This window comes from Nematostella vectensis, chromosome 1 (genome assembly GCF_932526225.1).
Source record: "Nematostella vectensis chromosome 1, jaNemVect1.1, whole genome shotgun sequence".
Taxonomy (NCBI): domain Eukaryota; kingdom Metazoa; phylum Cnidaria; class Anthozoa; order Actiniaria; family Edwardsiidae; genus Nematostella; species Nematostella vectensis.
In genome coordinates this window covers 11,525,684-11,542,606 of record NC_064034.1, presented here as the reverse complement: position 1 = coordinate 11,542,606, position 16,923 = coordinate 11,525,684, and the positions used below count along the sequence as shown (strand labels likewise).

The window sequence follows — 16,923 nt, the reverse complement described above, 5'->3', positions numbered from 1 at the left end:
TCACTTTCAAGGAGACAAGTTATATGATATAACCAAACCGTTTTGCATTTGCAAGCAATTCTAGAACTCTTTAAAGTATCTTAACAACGCGTTCTAAATGCTGGAAATTGTAATAGCCAAGTATGACCGCAGGACCTCCGCACTTTTATGAAGTAAAACATAAAAAGAAACAGTCAGAGTTTCATGCACTTCAGTTCACACATTTTATGTTTTTGTCATCATTATTACATGCTTTAAGTCCCAGTTAACCTAGGAATGGAATTTCAAAACATAGCCACATGCAGAAATTGATTTAGTATCAAAACTCAAAAATGGAAAAAAAGGCGAAAAAGTGAGTTCCCGCAACAGGAAAATGCGACACTTATCGCCAATAAAGTAATATGTTGTACATTCTGCAAAGTCAGAGCCTGGGAAATGGGAGAGCTTAGCTTCCTATACAGATATCCTCATGAAAAAGCTGCTTTTTCTATTATCAAGAAATGAGACACTATGTTAATTTCTACGAATATATGGCGTTAATAACATCTATAATGCTTTTTTCGGCTATAACTACACATCATCAACCCATTTTACTATATTTTTATTGAGCGCATATTACCCTGTTAAATAACAAATACGAAACTAATGCTAATTATTAACCGAGGGGTAATGCAGGCAATGCAATTACTTCCGTAAGAGCTAGCCATTCATGAAATAATGACGAAGAGCACTGCCGGCTAACTAACAATTATTTTTATTCTCTGATCCCGGTATCATTAAAAAGATAAAAACATCATCCTAACATTTTTAACACGCAATTAAGCAAATACCTCTTTTTTATTCTGTAAAAGAAATGATGCTATATCCTATGTTATAAAGGTAGTCTTAGAAGAACCATGGAAATTCTATTTGAATACAAGTGACAGTTTATGGGTGACGTTCTACTGGTTTTAGTTTAGAAGTATATCATCTCATTCGCATTGGATTTTTTTAGCGACAGTAAAAGATTCGTCACGCGAGTGGCCGAAGTCGGTCTTTTAAAGGCCGCTAAATCGCTTTCCCTACTTCTTCCGCCAGGCATTCAAACAACAAGAGTCTTAAGTAGAAACGCAAATTACGTGATATGAAAACCAAACTTTTTTTTCATAATACAATTAGTGACGCTTTGATTTTCGGAACCCGGAGCAAAATTAATTAAGGCCAAAGTCGCACCATTCTGGTTCGGTCGAGGATCGACCATGGAGCGGCTTTAAAGTGAATGTGCTTCTTATTTAATTACATTCCGTGCTAACGTCGCATTACCCGTCAAACCTTTCAAGATCGGCACAGTATGCTACACTAGTACGCCGTTAAATTTAGGCCTTAACTGCTTCACTTTTTCTTGGGTAAAAAGTTTAGTTTAAACAAGTGTGAGACCCGTTCGGATGCGGCGTTGTATATAAGACAACAAAGAGGTTTAAAGATAAATAGAAAAGTCGAACGAATTTTGTCGTCTTAACGTCATTTCTCAGGGTATTAAGCAAAGACTCTGGATATCTTTAGGATCCATTTTTTATTTCAAATCTCTTCTCGAACATGCGAAACTCTTGGGAGTTTTCATTCTAACATACCAAGACGAAATAATATAGTAGTTCCACGAATATTCGAAAAACCGAAAACAAGTAAATATTGGGTACCTTCTTTACTCGCTAAATCTAGGAGGCCTGCTATCAGTCAATCTTAGCAAAGTGAAATTTAGCTCGTTATAGCGTGTCACCTATCCCATGCCCTCTCTACCTTTGCGCGTGTCTTATACTGTCAAATTGCGTGTCGCCTATCCCATTCCCTCTCTACCTTTGCGCGTATCTTGTACTGTCAAAGTGCATGTCGCCTATCCCATGCCCTCTCTACCTTTGCGCGTGTCTTATACTGTCAAAGTGCATGTCGCCTATCCCATGCCCTCTCTACCTTTGCTCGTGTCTTGTACTGTCAAAGTGCGTGTTGTCTATCCCATGCCCTCTCTACCTTTACGCGTGTCTTGTGCTGTCAAAGTGCGTGTCGCCTATCCCATGCCCTCTCTACCTTTGCGCGTGTCTTGTACTGTCAAAGTGCATGTCGTCTATCCCATGCCCTCTCTACCTTTGCGCGTGTCTTGTACTGTCAAAGTGCATGTCGTCTATCCCATGCCCTCTCTACCTTTGCGCGTGTCTTGTACTGTCAAAGTGCATGTCGCCTATCCCATGCCCTCTCTACCTTTGCGCGTATCTTATACTGTCAAAGTGCGTGTCGCCTATCCCATGCCCTCTCTACCTTTGCGATTGTCTTGTACTGTCAAAGTGCGTGTCGCCTATCCCATGCCCTCTCTACCTTTGCGCGTATCTTGTACTGTCAATTTGCGTGTCGTCTATCCCATGCCCTCTCTACCTTTGCGCGTATCTTATACTGTCAAAGTGCGTGTCGCCTATCCCATGCCCTCTCTACCTTTGCGATTGTCTTGTACTGTCAAAGTGCGTGTCGCCTATCCCATGCCCTCTCTACCTTTGCGCGTATCTTGTACTGTCAATTTGCGTGTCGTCTATCCCATGCCCTCTCTACCTTTGCGCGTGTCTTGTGTCTTATACTGTCAAAGTGCGTGTCGTCTATCCCATGCCCTCTCTACCTTTGCGCGTGTCTTGTGTCTTATACTGTCAAAGTGCGTGTCGCCTATCCCATGCCCTCTCTACCTTTGCGCGTGTCTTGTGTCTTATACTGTCAAAGTGCGTGCCGCCTATCCCATGCCCTCTCTACCTTTGCGCGTGTCTTGTGTCTTATACTGTCAAAGTGCGTGTCGCCTATCCCATGCCCTCTCTACCTTTGCGCTTGTCTTATACTGTCAAATTGCGTGTCGCCTATCCCATGCCCTCTCTACCTTTGCGCGTGTCTTATACTGTCAAAGTGCGTGTTGCCTATCCCATGCCCTCTCTACCTTTGCGCGTGTCTTATACTGTCAAAGTGCGTGTTGCCTATCCCATGCCCTCTCTACCTTTGCACGTGTCTTATACTGTCAAAGTGCGTGTTGCCTATCCCATGCCCTCTCTACCTTTGCGCGTATCTTATACTGTCAAAGTGCGTGTCGTCTATCCCATTCCCTCTCTACCTTTGCGCGTGTCTTATACTGTCAAAGTGCATGTCGCCTATCCCATTCCCTCTCTACCTTTGCGCGTGTCTTATACTGTCAAATTGCGTGTCGCCTATCCCATGCCCTCTCTACCTTTGCGCGTGTCTTGTACTGTCAAAGTGCATGTCGCCTATCCCATGCCCTCTCTACCTTTGCGCGTGTCTTGTGTCTTATACTGTCAAAGTGCGTGTTGCCTATCCCATTCCCTCTCTACCTTTGCGCGTGTCTTGTACTGTCAAAGTGCGTGTCGCCTATCCCATGCCCTCTCTACCTTTGCGCATGTCTTATACTGTCAAAGTGCGTGTTGCCTATCCCATGCCCTCTCTACCTTTGCGCGTATCTTGTACTGTCAAAGTGCATGTCGCCTATCCCATGCCCTCTCTACCTTTGCGCGTATCTTGTGTCTTATACTGTCAATGTGCGTGTCGTCTATCCCATTCCCTCTCTACCTTTGCGCGTGTCTTGTACTGTCAATGTGCGTGTCGCCTATCCCATGCCCTCTCTACCTTTGCGCGTGTCTTATACTGTCAAAGTGCATGTCGCCTATCCCATGCCCTCTAAACCTTTGCGCGTGTCTTATACTGTCAAAGTGCGTGTCGCCTATCCCATGCCCTCTCTACCTTTGCGCTTGTCTTATACTGTCAAATTGCGTGTCGCCTATCCCATGCCCTCTCTACCTTTGCGCGTATCTTATACTGTCAAAGTGCGTGTCGTCTATCCCATTCCCTCTCTACCTTTGCGCGTGTCTTGTACTGTCGCCTATCCCATTCCCTCTCTACCTTTGCGCGTGTCTTGTGTCTTATACTGTCAAAGTGCGTGTCGCCTATCCCATTCCCTCTCTACCTTTGCGCGTGTCTTGTACTGTCGTCTATCCCATGCCCTCTCTACCTTTGCGCGTGTCTTGTGTCTTATACTGTCAAAGTGCGTGTTGCCTATCCCTTGCCCTCTCTACCTTTGCGCGTGTCTTGTGTCTTAAACTGTCAATGTGCGTGTCGTCTATCCCATGCCCTCTCTACCTTTGCGCGTGTCTTGTACTGTCAAAGTGCGTGTCGCTTATCCCATGCCCTCTCTACCTTTGCGCGTGTCTTGTACTGTCAAAGTACTTGGTGCCTTTCCCATGCCCTCTCTACCTTTGCGCGTGTCTTGTGTCTTATACTGTCAATGTGCGTGTCGTCTATCCCATGCCCTCTCTACCTTTGCACGTGTCTTATACTGTCAATGTGCGTGTCGTCTATCCCATGCCCTCTCTACCTTTGCGCGTGTCTTGTACTGTCAAAGTGCATGTCGCCTATCCCATGCCCTCTCTACCTTTGCGCGTGTCTTGTGTCTTATACTGTCAAAGTGCGTGTCGCCTATCCCATGCCCTCTCTACCTTTGTGCGTGTCTTGTGTCTTATACTGTCAAAGTGCGTGTCGTCTATCCCATGCCCTCTCTACCTTTGCGCGTGTCTTGTACTGTCAAAGTGCATGTCGCTTATCCCATTCCCTCTCTACCTTTGCGCGTATCTTGTACTGTCAAAGTGCATGTCGCCTATCCCATTCCCTCTCTACCTTTGCGCGTGTCTTGTACTGTCAAAGTGCGTGTCGCCTATCCCATGCCCTCTCTACCTTTGCGCGTGTCTTGTGTCTTATACTGTCAATGTGCGTGTCGCCTATCCCATGCCCTCTCTACCTTTGCGCGTGTCTTGTACTGTCAAAGTGCGTGTCGCCTATCCCATGCCCTCTCTACCTTTGCGCGTGTCTTGTGTCTTATACTGTCAATGTGCGTGTCGTCTATCCCATGCCCTCTCTACCTTTGCGATTGTCTTGTTTCTTATACTGTCAAAGTGCGTGTCGCCTATACCATGCCCTCTCTACCTTTGCGCGTGTCTTGTACTGTCAAAGTGCGTGTCGTCTATCCCATGCCCTCTCTACCTTTGCGCGTGTCTTGTGTCTTATACTGTCAATGTGCGTGTCGTCTATCCCATGCCCTCTCTACCTTTGCGCGTGTATTGTACTGTCAAAGTACTTGGTGCCTTTCCCATGCCCTCTCTACCTTTGCGCTTGTCTTATACTGTCAAAGGTGTAAGCTGTGTAAGAAATTAATGACCCATGTAAAAACTAGGCATCCTAACAGAAACTGCACGCTGGTATGTAAAAATGCCTTGCTAGGAATTCTATCGGCCAGGATAAAAAAATCAAGCATAACCTACATGCAAATCAAAATGCTGCATATCATTCAGACTTGGGTCAAAGACTTAGTTTTAGAGTAAATGGTACGAAATGAAAACATTAGAATAATAAATGTTTAACAGAGAATTGAAATTAGATTTACTCTATAATCGATCTGTAAAAAAGAGACAATTCATTTGGAACTTACTGGTCTTACGAAAGCCTGAGGTGCCGAAAGTTTGTAAAAATCGGAATTGATAAGAAACAGAAACAATGAGTCAGGTGTTTGTTGAAGTTTCACCGTACTCAAATGGCCTCTTTTCTGGATCGGGACCCTTCACTAGCTTCAAACTCTTATCAACCGATTGGCCATTAGCCATGTGGGAGGAAAATGATCCGATCTAGTGGTACAACCTCTCATAGTAATTCTAACAAAAATACAATGCTGTGAGTGCGTGACCAACTATGTATCATTCCTTCTTTTATCACCTCAAAACGCAGATAGGTTTGGTGAGGAACTTACGAGAGAATTCTGTCATCCTTCTGCCATTTTTGACATACATTCCCAATTCCTCGTCTTTATTACAATAAAAAGACTTCTTCAGTGCAGACTCTTATATACACTTATACATAGAGCGACACCTACACACATTAGCCTACGAATTTCATCACAGTTCCTAGTTATCACAGCTATATATAGAAAGATGATAAAGACAAATTACAAATCCTTATACCCCTTGCTTGTACATCGTCCCTTGAGGTTATCGAATGTGGTTTTGTAAAGACATGAAGAAGTGCAGATACACTACAGGTGTTAATGGCGACTTGAGTTTTACATCCTTCTAAACCAGCGCAAATGCAAAAAGAGTTCGGAGTAGAATGGTATATAATACAAAAAAGCGCCATTCTCAGACTAACAGAAACGTTGTTATGTGGTCGTAGTATTTATTTATTGTCTCTTTTAAAACCAAAATTAAAGCACATACCGCAAACGACATAGAAGGTGGTTGAACCAGCTTGTAAAGATGCTTATGGGCATGAGCGCGTGGGCTTCTGCGTAATCATCCCACGTTTTGTTTAAGGATGAGGAAGCGCAATACAAAGTATAGGAAACAAAGCCTTCACGAGTGGGAAGGTCGAGCCAATTTTATTGAGTAAATTTGAATCTGCCCCCAAAAATGGTTCCTTGAATGATAAATAACATATTTGATATCAGCTTTTGTCCTGAAATCAAGCCAAGTTAAAGTTAGGTTTTATTCTAAGCTTGTGCCGAGAGCTAGTCCATTCGAAAGAAATTGAAAAGCTTGAACGCCGCCTTGTTAAGGAACACCTGCGGATTTTGCATACCTCGTCCCTGCATGTATTGGTTATTCAATATTTGTCCTTGGTGCGTAGGGCAGAGTGTCGCCACGGATTGGAATTTACCTGGAATTTCCGTCCGCGAGAAAAACAAATTTATTGATGCTCCAAAAAATAAAGGCGAAATTAGATAAATGCTCTTTGTAATTAAAAACAAGAGATGATTTGTAATATATGATTTATTACAAAGGCACCTTAAAATAGTGATAATTGCATTTTTTTTTTTTTCAATAGAGACGCTACCTTTTGTAGAATGTGCTAGTTTTGCTACTTTTGTTTAGCGGTTTTGGCTCTGAGGTTTCAAGTATTATGCCAGGTGCAAAAATGACGTGTTTTTAATGCAGGGGTTATAGGAGTCTTCATAAAACCCTTTTCCCCTAGAATACTGCTTAAAATTTATTTGTATTTTTTATTATAGCCGATTTCGTAATAATATTGGCAAAAAAGTTGTCCAGCCAATTAAGAAAAAATTCTCAAACCAAACTAAGTAATTCAGGTGCGAGGTGATTTTCTTCTTGTGAAAAAATATATTAAGCATCTCAACCTCTGGTAATCTTTGAGCAAACCTTCTCATTTCCTTAGCGATTTTGTTTTTTTTAGAATCAACACATTACAATAAGAAAACAATGCCTTTCTTGATGTTACGAAGTTATTAATGACTCACAAATTTTAGGTTTTTTGCTCGAATTTTTGTGAAGCTATCATTCTGGTTTAAACTTAGATCTTAACTTAACTTCCGATGTATTTGCATCTACGTTCCGGGATGTTAACTAAAAGAACTACAGTTTCTGTTGACACAAGAAGTTAACTTTATTTGTAGATGTAAGTGGCACGAAATCATAACCTCGCTGCAATTTCCTCAAAGTGCTCTGTGTATCGATTATTTAGATGGTTTCCTTTTCTAAAAAAAGGCAATTTACGCTTACAGACAATATAATGATGCTCGTTGTATACGAAATTCTCAGTGTTTGCCGCTCTAATATGCGAAATTGCGCCTGCATAATGGGAATTGCCCAGCTGACTTCGTCCATAAACTGTCAAGCTTCAGTCAATAGGTCCATTAGATCCAAGAGCAGTAATTGAAAATAAATAACAAAATGGAATTTTCACTCACTTCCCTGCTCTATAAAAACACCTCAAATTAAGTTTGAAAGCACACTGTTTCTAGATTCGCTTTCGCGCACAGGTCGTACCATCTTCGCGATTTAAACTCATCTCTTCAATATGAAGGCTGCTTTCGTCGTCCTAGTTCTTCTTGTTGTCGCCCTTTATCCACAAGACTCTGCGGGCTTTACTGCTGGCATTGGAAACGTTGGGAAACGAGAACTTAACAGAGTAAGTAGAAATACATTGCTTCTTGTAAACATAAGTGATCAGTGGAAAACAGCTTGTAAAAAAAAAACTTAACTCAGAATGAGGAAAAGTATGGGTGATGTCGATTAAGTTTCCTTTTTTTTTTTTTTGGACGAGAGGAGAGGCGTTATTCTTATGTACAGCTTCAACTGAAAATATTAAAAAAAGAGCGTACTAAAATTTTATTAACAATCGATCGATTTTAAGTAATATTCTGGTTTTCCGGCATTCTCCGCCGAAAACCGTTGCTCCATAGTAACAAACGGTGAAAAGCTTCACCAAATGACAGCAAATATTAAACCAAAAATAAAGAATCAAATCAAAGGAAACATAAAACACATATATATTTCAAGTTTTTATTTGGTAGATTACATAAGATATTTTTTTCGCGTCCAGTTGGCTTGCTCTATATATTTTCTCTGGAAAACTGCTAGACATTCCAGCCAAGAATCGCTTGATCTAGAGATTTCTCTAGTGATTTTTTATGGCTAGATATTTTTAGCAGTTTTAGTGGGTGAGGTTTTTTTTTTTTTCATTTGTTACCGACATTCCAAGCCTCAAGAATGTCGCCACCCGCCATTTTACCATCCTAAACATTAAGTGTAAGCAAGAAACCATATGCTCTCTTGGTGTAAGAAATCAAATTTTTTTATCGGTTTGGGGCAGCTAATTTCTCGAGTCTCTTGAGCTTTTTATGAAAAACTTTTGAATTGTCATTTGCATTTCTTCCAATAAGTAATTCATCCAATATGTTTTAATGATCAAAAGAGTGTGACTTCCTAACTTAAAAAAAGTGAAGGTTTTTTAGGAGTGCAGAAAATAGGCATTACACTGCAGTATGTTTAGCAAAAGTGGTTTTGAGAAAATTTCACACATCGTGCCTGCTATCGAATGGACACATAGCCATATACGAAACCCCATATATAACCCTCTTCCCCTATAGTAGTTTGTGCTTCTTCACATAATCATTATTTGATAATATGCCCCATCTTGTATTGCCAGTGATGATTTTCTCGCTTGAATATGTCGATGAAGGTGGATGCAGTTGTGAATTGGTATTGTGTGAGAGCGTGAAATGCCGGCATGACTGTTCCTTAATTTTTTTTGTCTCTTTTCCCCAGTCCGAGAGATCAGCTTTCAACAACCTCTGCCGAATTGCCATGGAAACCTGCATGGGATCTGCCAAGCGCGATGAAATTCTCAATCGGAAGTGAATCAACCAGAAGTGGACCACTGAATATCTTGAACAGAAATAACAGTTATAGGCCGCCTTGCGAATGTCTCAAACTACTCGACGACACATGGCAGCGATTTATTTTAGAGCAGAGAAAAAACAAGGACGAGTTATATTTCCATATATGCAAATTTGACAAGTGCATTTGATGAGCCCGCTAAATATTGCGATTTGTTGACAATTTTTATTTAGATGTGTACAGATATTCAATAAATTATAACATGGCCAGTTGATTGTGCTGTTTAGGTTTTTCTTTAGTCTGTGATTTTTTATCAGATGACATTAAGGATACCGTAGACCCAAGCGGTAATTACCCCGATCGTCCCGGCAAAATCGCTCGCGCTCGCGTCGGATTAAAGCAAATGCCAACAAACTATATATCAATTTAAAGCTTTTAAGCTTTTAATCATTAAAATGATTGTACTTTCCCCCTAAAATGATCATTTTTTATACGCGCTTAATTTTGAGTGCTTTTGCCTCGTCCGAAGTGCGAAATGGACCACTTTTAAACATGCGAATTATTGATACACACCAAAAGCGCGTAACCTCCCGGGATCTGCTTTATATCTTTCGTCATGTACTGAACTGACAAACCGTATCTACATTTGACGTCACACAGCCTCGTTGATTAATAATCAAGGGTCAAAGTTAGGCGTGGAATAATTTTGCTTCTTTGGCTACAACGCGCTAATTAAGTCCGTAGCAAAAAAAAGCTATTGATTATCCGCGGCACGGTGTGACAGAACAATATATATACTAGACGCTTGCCAAGTTGCGTAGGAATCGGGCGGTTAGAAGTGTACCTTTAATTCACATATTTAGAGTAAGATGGGGTGAAATTTGATTGTGAGATATCGGGGATTGAAGTTGTGTAGACATTAGAGGCAGCGTGACAGTAATGACAGACGACAGACAGAGCAAATAGAGCCGCGTATGGCAACCAATTGCACGCTTTCACGCAGCGGGAAAACTCTTAGGCGCTCAAATGTCATAGCGCTAGTCGTGCAAGTGAAGGAAGATGCCTAGATCGAAGCGAGCTTGCACCGAAGAAAAGAAGAGCGCGGAAAACTTAAAAAGACCGCGAACGGAGACAACTCTATGTTTTGAGCTTTCTTTCTCGCTTAGCCTTCTTCGAAGGAAGCCAAGGATTCTTACTTAATCTTGGCGTAGTTAACAACTATGCAAAATTTAGAGTAAACGCTTATAAAGTTGATATAAATACGGATAAATCTCGGATAAAACGTCGATAATGATACTGACGCGCTTGTATTCTAATTAGAGGGAAAAGCCGTAAAACTAAGTTCCCCGGATGTTGATGGCGGGACTTTGAGCTAAGTAAACAGGATTATGGGATTATTGACGCCTTCGAGAATAACGCTACACTCGTTCGAATTCGGTTTTTCTTGAATATATGGCGGAGTATTTAAGATTTTGGTGATATTTTTTGCTAACATCTAGAGTGATCCTATTGTCATCGAATGGCATAATAAAAAAAATTCACCCGAAATGAAGCCATTTGGGTCTACGGTATCGCCTTAAAGACATGCTGCCGGGCTAATATATAAAGCTCAAAGCTCTTGAATATTATAACACCCTTCTAACCGCTCATCATTCTTGACCCCACTCGTGGTAGGAAAATAAAAAGTTTGTACCTAAATGAGACCAAAAATCAGCACAAATAATTCAATCAGTCAATACGCGTTTTCCTTCTCCTTCTCATGACCCTCCAGAACCACACCCCTTCGACATGACGGAAAAACTTGGAAAATGCGCAATTCGAGATTTCTTGCCATCGGTTCCTTGTATTACGGACTGATTTTCAAAACACAATATAACGCGAGGCCAAAGTGCACATACCCAGATTTGGCTTTTTTTAAATAATTTTTCATCCTTGCGCTGTATATCAGCTAAGGGACGAAATGCTCAAATTTCATTAAGACTTTACAAAAAGTCGCATCAATTTAAAAAAAGTTGCACTTTGTTTACTATTACTAACTAAGTGCTTAGCAGCCACTTTTAGTGTCAAGCGAGGCTGCTCAGCAGACTATAAAAGGGCCCCTGATTGGTCCCCAGAAATTTCGATATACCCGCAGTTTTCGGCTAATGCTCGCATGCCTGCGCATTTTTTTTCCGCCGTGCTCGAATTGTATTTTTCGATGTGCTCGCTGCTCGATTTATTCAACATCTAAAAAATGCTCGGTCTCGCATAAAAAGCGGGGTGCTCGCCAAAGTTCATTTCGGCGGCCCTATAAGATGTGCATTGGGCTTATTTGAAGCTTCATGTAATGTTTTTCCGTCATTTCCAACCCTTCCCCACATTAAAGATTTTCTTAAAAGAAAATCCTGACCACGCCTCCCGAATAGGACCTTCTTATAAGAGGTGCTCCCATACAGCCAACCCTCGCGTGCTAGCGCATTTTCTAACTGTGCAGTTTTTCGCTGTGCTCGAAATTAAAAAAAGTGCTTATTTGCTACTCCTTCGCAGCCCTTCGCCGTCGGAGTCACCGAGGGAGCGTTGTGTGAGTCCGACCGCTGGGGGCTGCCAAGGAGTCTACTGAGTTGCTCGTTTGTGTGTGTGTGTGTGTTTTTTTTTTTTATATTTTTTAAATGAACAAATCAAAGGGGAAACCGACAGGTGAGAAGGCACATTCCTGCCTTTACGCAATGCAATTGAGTGTCACACACAAAAGCCAGACTAAACCACACTACTATTACCGTGTGCATACAATATTGTGCAGTAAGCAAGACCTTGGACGAGATGGGAGCATGGAGTGTGTTCATCTTTAGCATCTTCAGGAGTGCAGCGAGAATAGAGATTGCCGTGGAATGTGAGTCATATTTAAAAAAGAGTGGAGGGATGGAAGAAGAGAAGAGTAGGGAATTATTAAGAAACTTAATTAACTTTCGCCTTTCCGCGTTGTTCATTCGAGGACATGAATCTTTTTAACTCGTGACTACATTTACAAAGCATTTACGAGTTGTTAGCGGGAGAAAATGGTAAATGACAATGCTCTACAGTCAAAGGCCATGCGAGCGCACTCTCATCGTTCGTGTCACCTTCAAAATTCTTGTTCCACATCTTGAAAGGAGTGTTTCCGTGGGTTCAATATTACCAACCTATTTTAGTAAAATGACGTTTTTTTCAGTTTGGTATAGTTTTCCTGAGTTAAAAACCACCTGTTTAAATATGCTGAATCCTGATCATAAACCGTATGCTTGAACGACCTGAGACTGAGCTCGTTAGGTAAAGGATGTTTGATAACGCATTTTTTAGCAGCAGGTGGATGAGACGTATCTTGAGAAAGGAGGGTTGAATACAAATACAGAGTTTGTGTAATGTCATGTCATGGTTAATTCCTTACATTTACAAAATATCGATTTTTATTTCACAACAAGTACATCCAATAACAACATTGTTTCCTTTTTTTTGTTTCAAGGCAACTTTTGGGGTATTTTCAGTCGTACTTTTATAGGAATCACGATCGTTTAATTCGGAAAGCACACCTCTCTTGTTCACTAGACACTCACTTTTCTCATAGCGCATTAACTGAGAAGATGGAAGTAAAGCATACAGTGCAGTACAAGCATGTGATAGAGTGAAAGAGTCCCCTTGCTTTTCTATTTTTTATAAGCCTTCCATGGCTTTGACGTTCACGATTCCTTTTCTCACTTTCGCTACGTCACCTCCAGTTGATTTTCCGACCTGATCGACAAAACGGAAAACAAGTTAGCAAGGATTACAGCAAGATAAAGCTCACTTTTAATAAAGAACTATCCGTTGAGACGCTCTTAGGTAACAGCAGCAACCTCGCACGAACACCTCGCAATAAATAACAACTTCGCGCAAACATCCCGCAACGAAGTAACAGCTTCACGCGAAAACCCCGCAACGAAGTAGTAGCCTCGCGCGAACACCCCGCAACGAATAGCCTCGCGCGAACACCCCGTAACAATGTAATAGCCTCGCGCGAACACCCCGCAACGAAGTAACACCCGGTAATAGAGTAAGAGCCGCGCACAAACGCTTTGTAACGATATGAAACCCGCACCCAAAAACCACTGAAATGGAGAAGAATCTTATCGTAAACGCCACAGACTACACAATATTGGTGTATCGTAACATTGTGTATTATGGTTAAATGGTTGAGGCACCTCTCTTGCATACCCCTTTTATCTGTACCTTTTTTCCTCCTTTGTAATAACAAAATGCAGGGAGCATCTGTACGCCCTCTTTTGTAGCTACCGCCTATAGACAATTGAAAGGTTAACTATCAACAGGGGCCTAGTACATAAACCTTGAACTCCATGCGCATGCGTAACTCATGGCGCAGCTTCTAAAACACGACTATTCTTCTAGTTATTGATAACGTCTCTTTCTTAAAGCCGCATTGTCACCAGTTTACTTCCGGAGGTCCGACGGAAACCTCAACCGTTAAAAGACAAAAGAATCTATTAGAATCCGCGATATTTAACAGGCCATCCGCTCTAAATTATCAATCACATCCTCAAAGAAACTTCCAATAGACATACTGCTTTCAATATTTTGAAATATTTTTCGCGTTTTTCGTTAAAAATAATCGAATATTGTTAGGTAATCGACCGGGAGTAAACTGGTGAAAATGCGGCTTTAACTTGCTTTTTATAAAATAAAAAAAATACTTACATTGTTTTCGTCTACGTCTACATTAGCAAAAGCAACATCGTCAAACTCTTCAGAGATTTCCTGGAGGAAAAGCAGAGAAAGAAGATCAACGATCTTCCAAAAAACTCAAGCCCGGCCCCCTAGTCCTAGCTCGCAGTGCAGTGGTACCCAATTTTCCTCCATTAGAGCGGGTCCTCCAGTCAGTTTGGGGGGGGGGGGGGGGCGGTAGAAGGGTCGTTTATTTGGAAGCGGTCAAAATAGTTTGACATTAAAAATCAGTCTTTTTGTAGGAATTTTTACAGTTACAAGGCACAACACCTGAGCACCTTGCTTTTTTTATTTAATTTTATAGTTTCACCTGTAGCTTGGGTGTGAAGCCTCGGCTTGGTCCGTTCCAAGCCGCGCTAAAGAATATCACTGCTACCCCTGTAGTCTTTTTGAGAAAATCCTCGTAATCCTCCTTCAAAAGAATGAGTAATCCTGCGTTAGACGTGTTTTTTTTTTCTGGTAAACATCATTATTCAGGAAAAAGTTCCAAAGTTGCAGTATACTTTTTAGAAAGGAATTATTGCAGTGTAGTTTCATGTGTTCTTATTTTTCAGGTTTCTGATAGAGCTCTCCTTTTAGTGGGTAAGCTCGCCCCAGATCCCAAACTGCATCATTTCTCATCTCCGAGCACAGGCAGCCCGTTAAGAAAGCCTGGGCCTAGGCTTGATTTTTTGTTAACGTATTTAATATTTGCTTGATTAGGACTAGCAAAAACGCCGACTAAGCGGCACCATATACACAGGAAACAAATTTGTGAAATCGAATTTAGTCGCATGGTTCAGAAAAGTGTATTTAAAGATAAATACTTGTGGATAGCAGGGGAAAACGATCTATACAGATCGTAAAGGGGGGGGGGGGGGGTGGGGGTGTTCACTTTGGTCCACGAGGATTACTCCTCGCTGGGGATGTATTTCAAACTGAAGCTGTGCAGGAGACATTTAGTTATTGAACGAAAACGCCCAGGTTAAAAGTAAACCATAAAGAATGTTTGATATTTAAGTATCTACCATTGATCTCAAAATTAAGTCCAGTGTGTTGTTGCTTTTTTGATGTATTACAAACTGTCCCTAAGGACGTCTGTGCAGGAGATTTTTAGAAACTTAACAAACATGACAATGTTGAAAATAAGTCATACAAAGAATGTGTGATATTTAAGACATTTTTTATGGTTTTTACCGCGGTTTATACCAATATCTACTAATAATTTCCTAATTTTAATAGAGACGAAAGCTTCTTAAAAAATTACAAACAGCAAACGAAGATTTATCATTGCTTATAGAGATTTGGACTATTTTGTGCTCATACGAGGATATATTAGCAAATAGCCCCTTGCAAACGACAATATAAACCTCTTTTTACTCCCATTTCTAGAATAAAATAAGCAATTTATTTGCTTCTGATTTGACGTTAAATGATTTGTAAATAATACTCCGCTTTCGGTAATTTTACACGAGGTAATATTTCCAAGAAAGCATAAATTCAAGGATTACCTTTGACTTGAGTCTTTGCATGATGGCGTTTGTATTTTCCTGAGTTTTTTTTCTGAATGAATGAGCGTGGGAAAAAGCAATGTTTCGTGCAAAGGTATTGGCAAACAAACACAACCTCTCTTCAAGTCACGAGAGAAACATCTCGAAAGCAGTCATCGAATAAGCTCTCAGATGGGCCAATATCGAGTGCATATATATAAACGGACAGACTGCTACTGAAGCGTTTCTTAGGCTCAGAGAGCACTAGCCATGCAAAGCTTATAGTCTGATGTCAACCAATCAAAAATCTCGCACGGCAAGCAAACACCTCTCACAAACAAGTGCAATATTTTCGCCTTATTTTTTGCTTTTTGTATCCCTCAGAATTGAGCCATGAAAAGGGATCATAAATACACAGACAGCAAAGCAATATTTTAGAGACTTGTCGTAGATTACACTTTAATTGGCTTTCATAACGGCTAACATAATTTGATGAGTCCGCCAAATAAAGCGTCTGTTCAGTTATCCGAGTGTTTAAAAGCTTTTGATATGCCGACAAACACCCAAACTAGGTAAGCCTTGAGGGAAAAAAACAATTGAGCGTTGAAGGGGGAACCAAGCAATTGCAGCGTATACGATGGGGTCTTTTAAAGCGTAGCTCAATTTGTTACCTTATTCTCATACACAACTCGAGATTATCTGTTCGAGACCTTGATATATCGTTTTTGTTCAACTTAATATTAAACATTTTCACCAAAATCTAATGGAAAAATTAGCTCAAGTCTAAAGTCAATGACAAAAAGCAGAATTACTCCTGCTATAGCGGGTGGACCTTCAAGAAGACCTGTGTTTTGAGAAGATTGTGAAAAAGATTATATATTTAACTAATATATTAAAAAATATCCATTTTACAAAAAAGAAAAAAATTAAAAACGTTTTTCTATGTGATCGTTACAAAGCGGTGGCTTATACGTGAAGACGAGCCTTTTAAAAAGATAATAATTAAGGGATAAATTCGTAACAAAATGCTTAGTTTTTAACTCTAATCGTATAATGAGTCCTGTATAAAAGGGAACGTTTTTATTAGGTAATTAATGGACCATAGTGAAGCTGGCAGGCAACTCAGCAGGCAACTCGGTGAAGTTAGCAGGCAACTCAAATGTGATAATTTGTGTAATATCTCGGCAGGTATATGGCCGATTGTCACGAAATTTTGACACGATTGTACAAAAAGTACAACAAACATATTCATGCATGTATGATATCAAATATTATTAATCACGTGACTGTGTGACGTTGAACGTTCCAGCAGGCAAGTCGTTACATCACAATTATCGCGATATCTACGTCCCCTTTTTACCGATAGTCATCAAACTTTAACCTAAGTGTACAAATGTAATAACGAAGACAACGCCGTATTAGTTATTCTCATGACGTCATCAATCACGTGACCGTGGGAAAAAACATTTTCTCGAGTTCCTATTGAGAAAACATTACGAAACTTTCGAAATATGACAAATAGCACATGGGATTTTACAATCATGAACTTTTAA

The 16,923-nt window shown here is 40.7% G+C and overlaps 1 protein-coding gene and 1 long non-coding RNA gene across 2 annotated transcripts; one reads left to right on the top strand and one right to left on the bottom strand.

Moving 5' to 3' along the window:
* Window positions 1-7,568: 7,568 nt before the first annotated feature.
* LOC116601191 lies at window positions 7,569-9,444 on the top strand. Its single transcript, XR_004289939.2, has 2 exons — window positions 7,569-7,959; window positions 9,099-9,444. It is a non-coding gene; the product is annotated as an uncharacterized LOC116601191 (long non-coding RNA).
* A 3,130-nt stretch (window positions 9,445-12,574) lies between these two features.
* Window positions 12,575-15,556, bottom strand: LOC5517397 (thioredoxin-2). The gene is made up of 5 exons (XM_032361923.2): window positions 15,392-15,556; window positions 14,212-14,313; window positions 13,875-13,934; window positions 13,392-13,457; window positions 12,575-12,914 (listed from the first exon to the last, which is right to left on the bottom strand). The coding sequence occupies exons 1-5, from the start codon at window positions 15,410-15,412 to the stop codon at window positions 12,837-12,839; spliced, it is 327 nt and encodes a 108-aa protein (XP_032217814.1). The 5' UTR covers window positions 15,413-15,556; the 3' UTR covers window positions 12,575-12,836.
* Between the last annotated feature and the right edge of the window lie 1,367 nt (window positions 15,557-16,923).

Excerpts from the sequence above, each read along its gene's own strand:
- LOC5517397 (XM_032361923.2), bottom strand. The coding sequence starts at position 15,412 with ATGCAAAGACTCAAGTCAAAG. Across the intron at positions 14,314-15,391 it reads TGCAAAGACTCAAGTCAAAG|GAGGATTACGAGGATTTTCT; the intron begins GTAATCCTTGAA and ends ATTCTTTTGAAG. Across the intron at positions 12,915-13,391 it reads ATTACAAAGGAGGAAAAAAG|GTCGGAAAATCAACTGGAGG; the intron begins GTACAGATAAAA and ends TTTGTCGATCAG.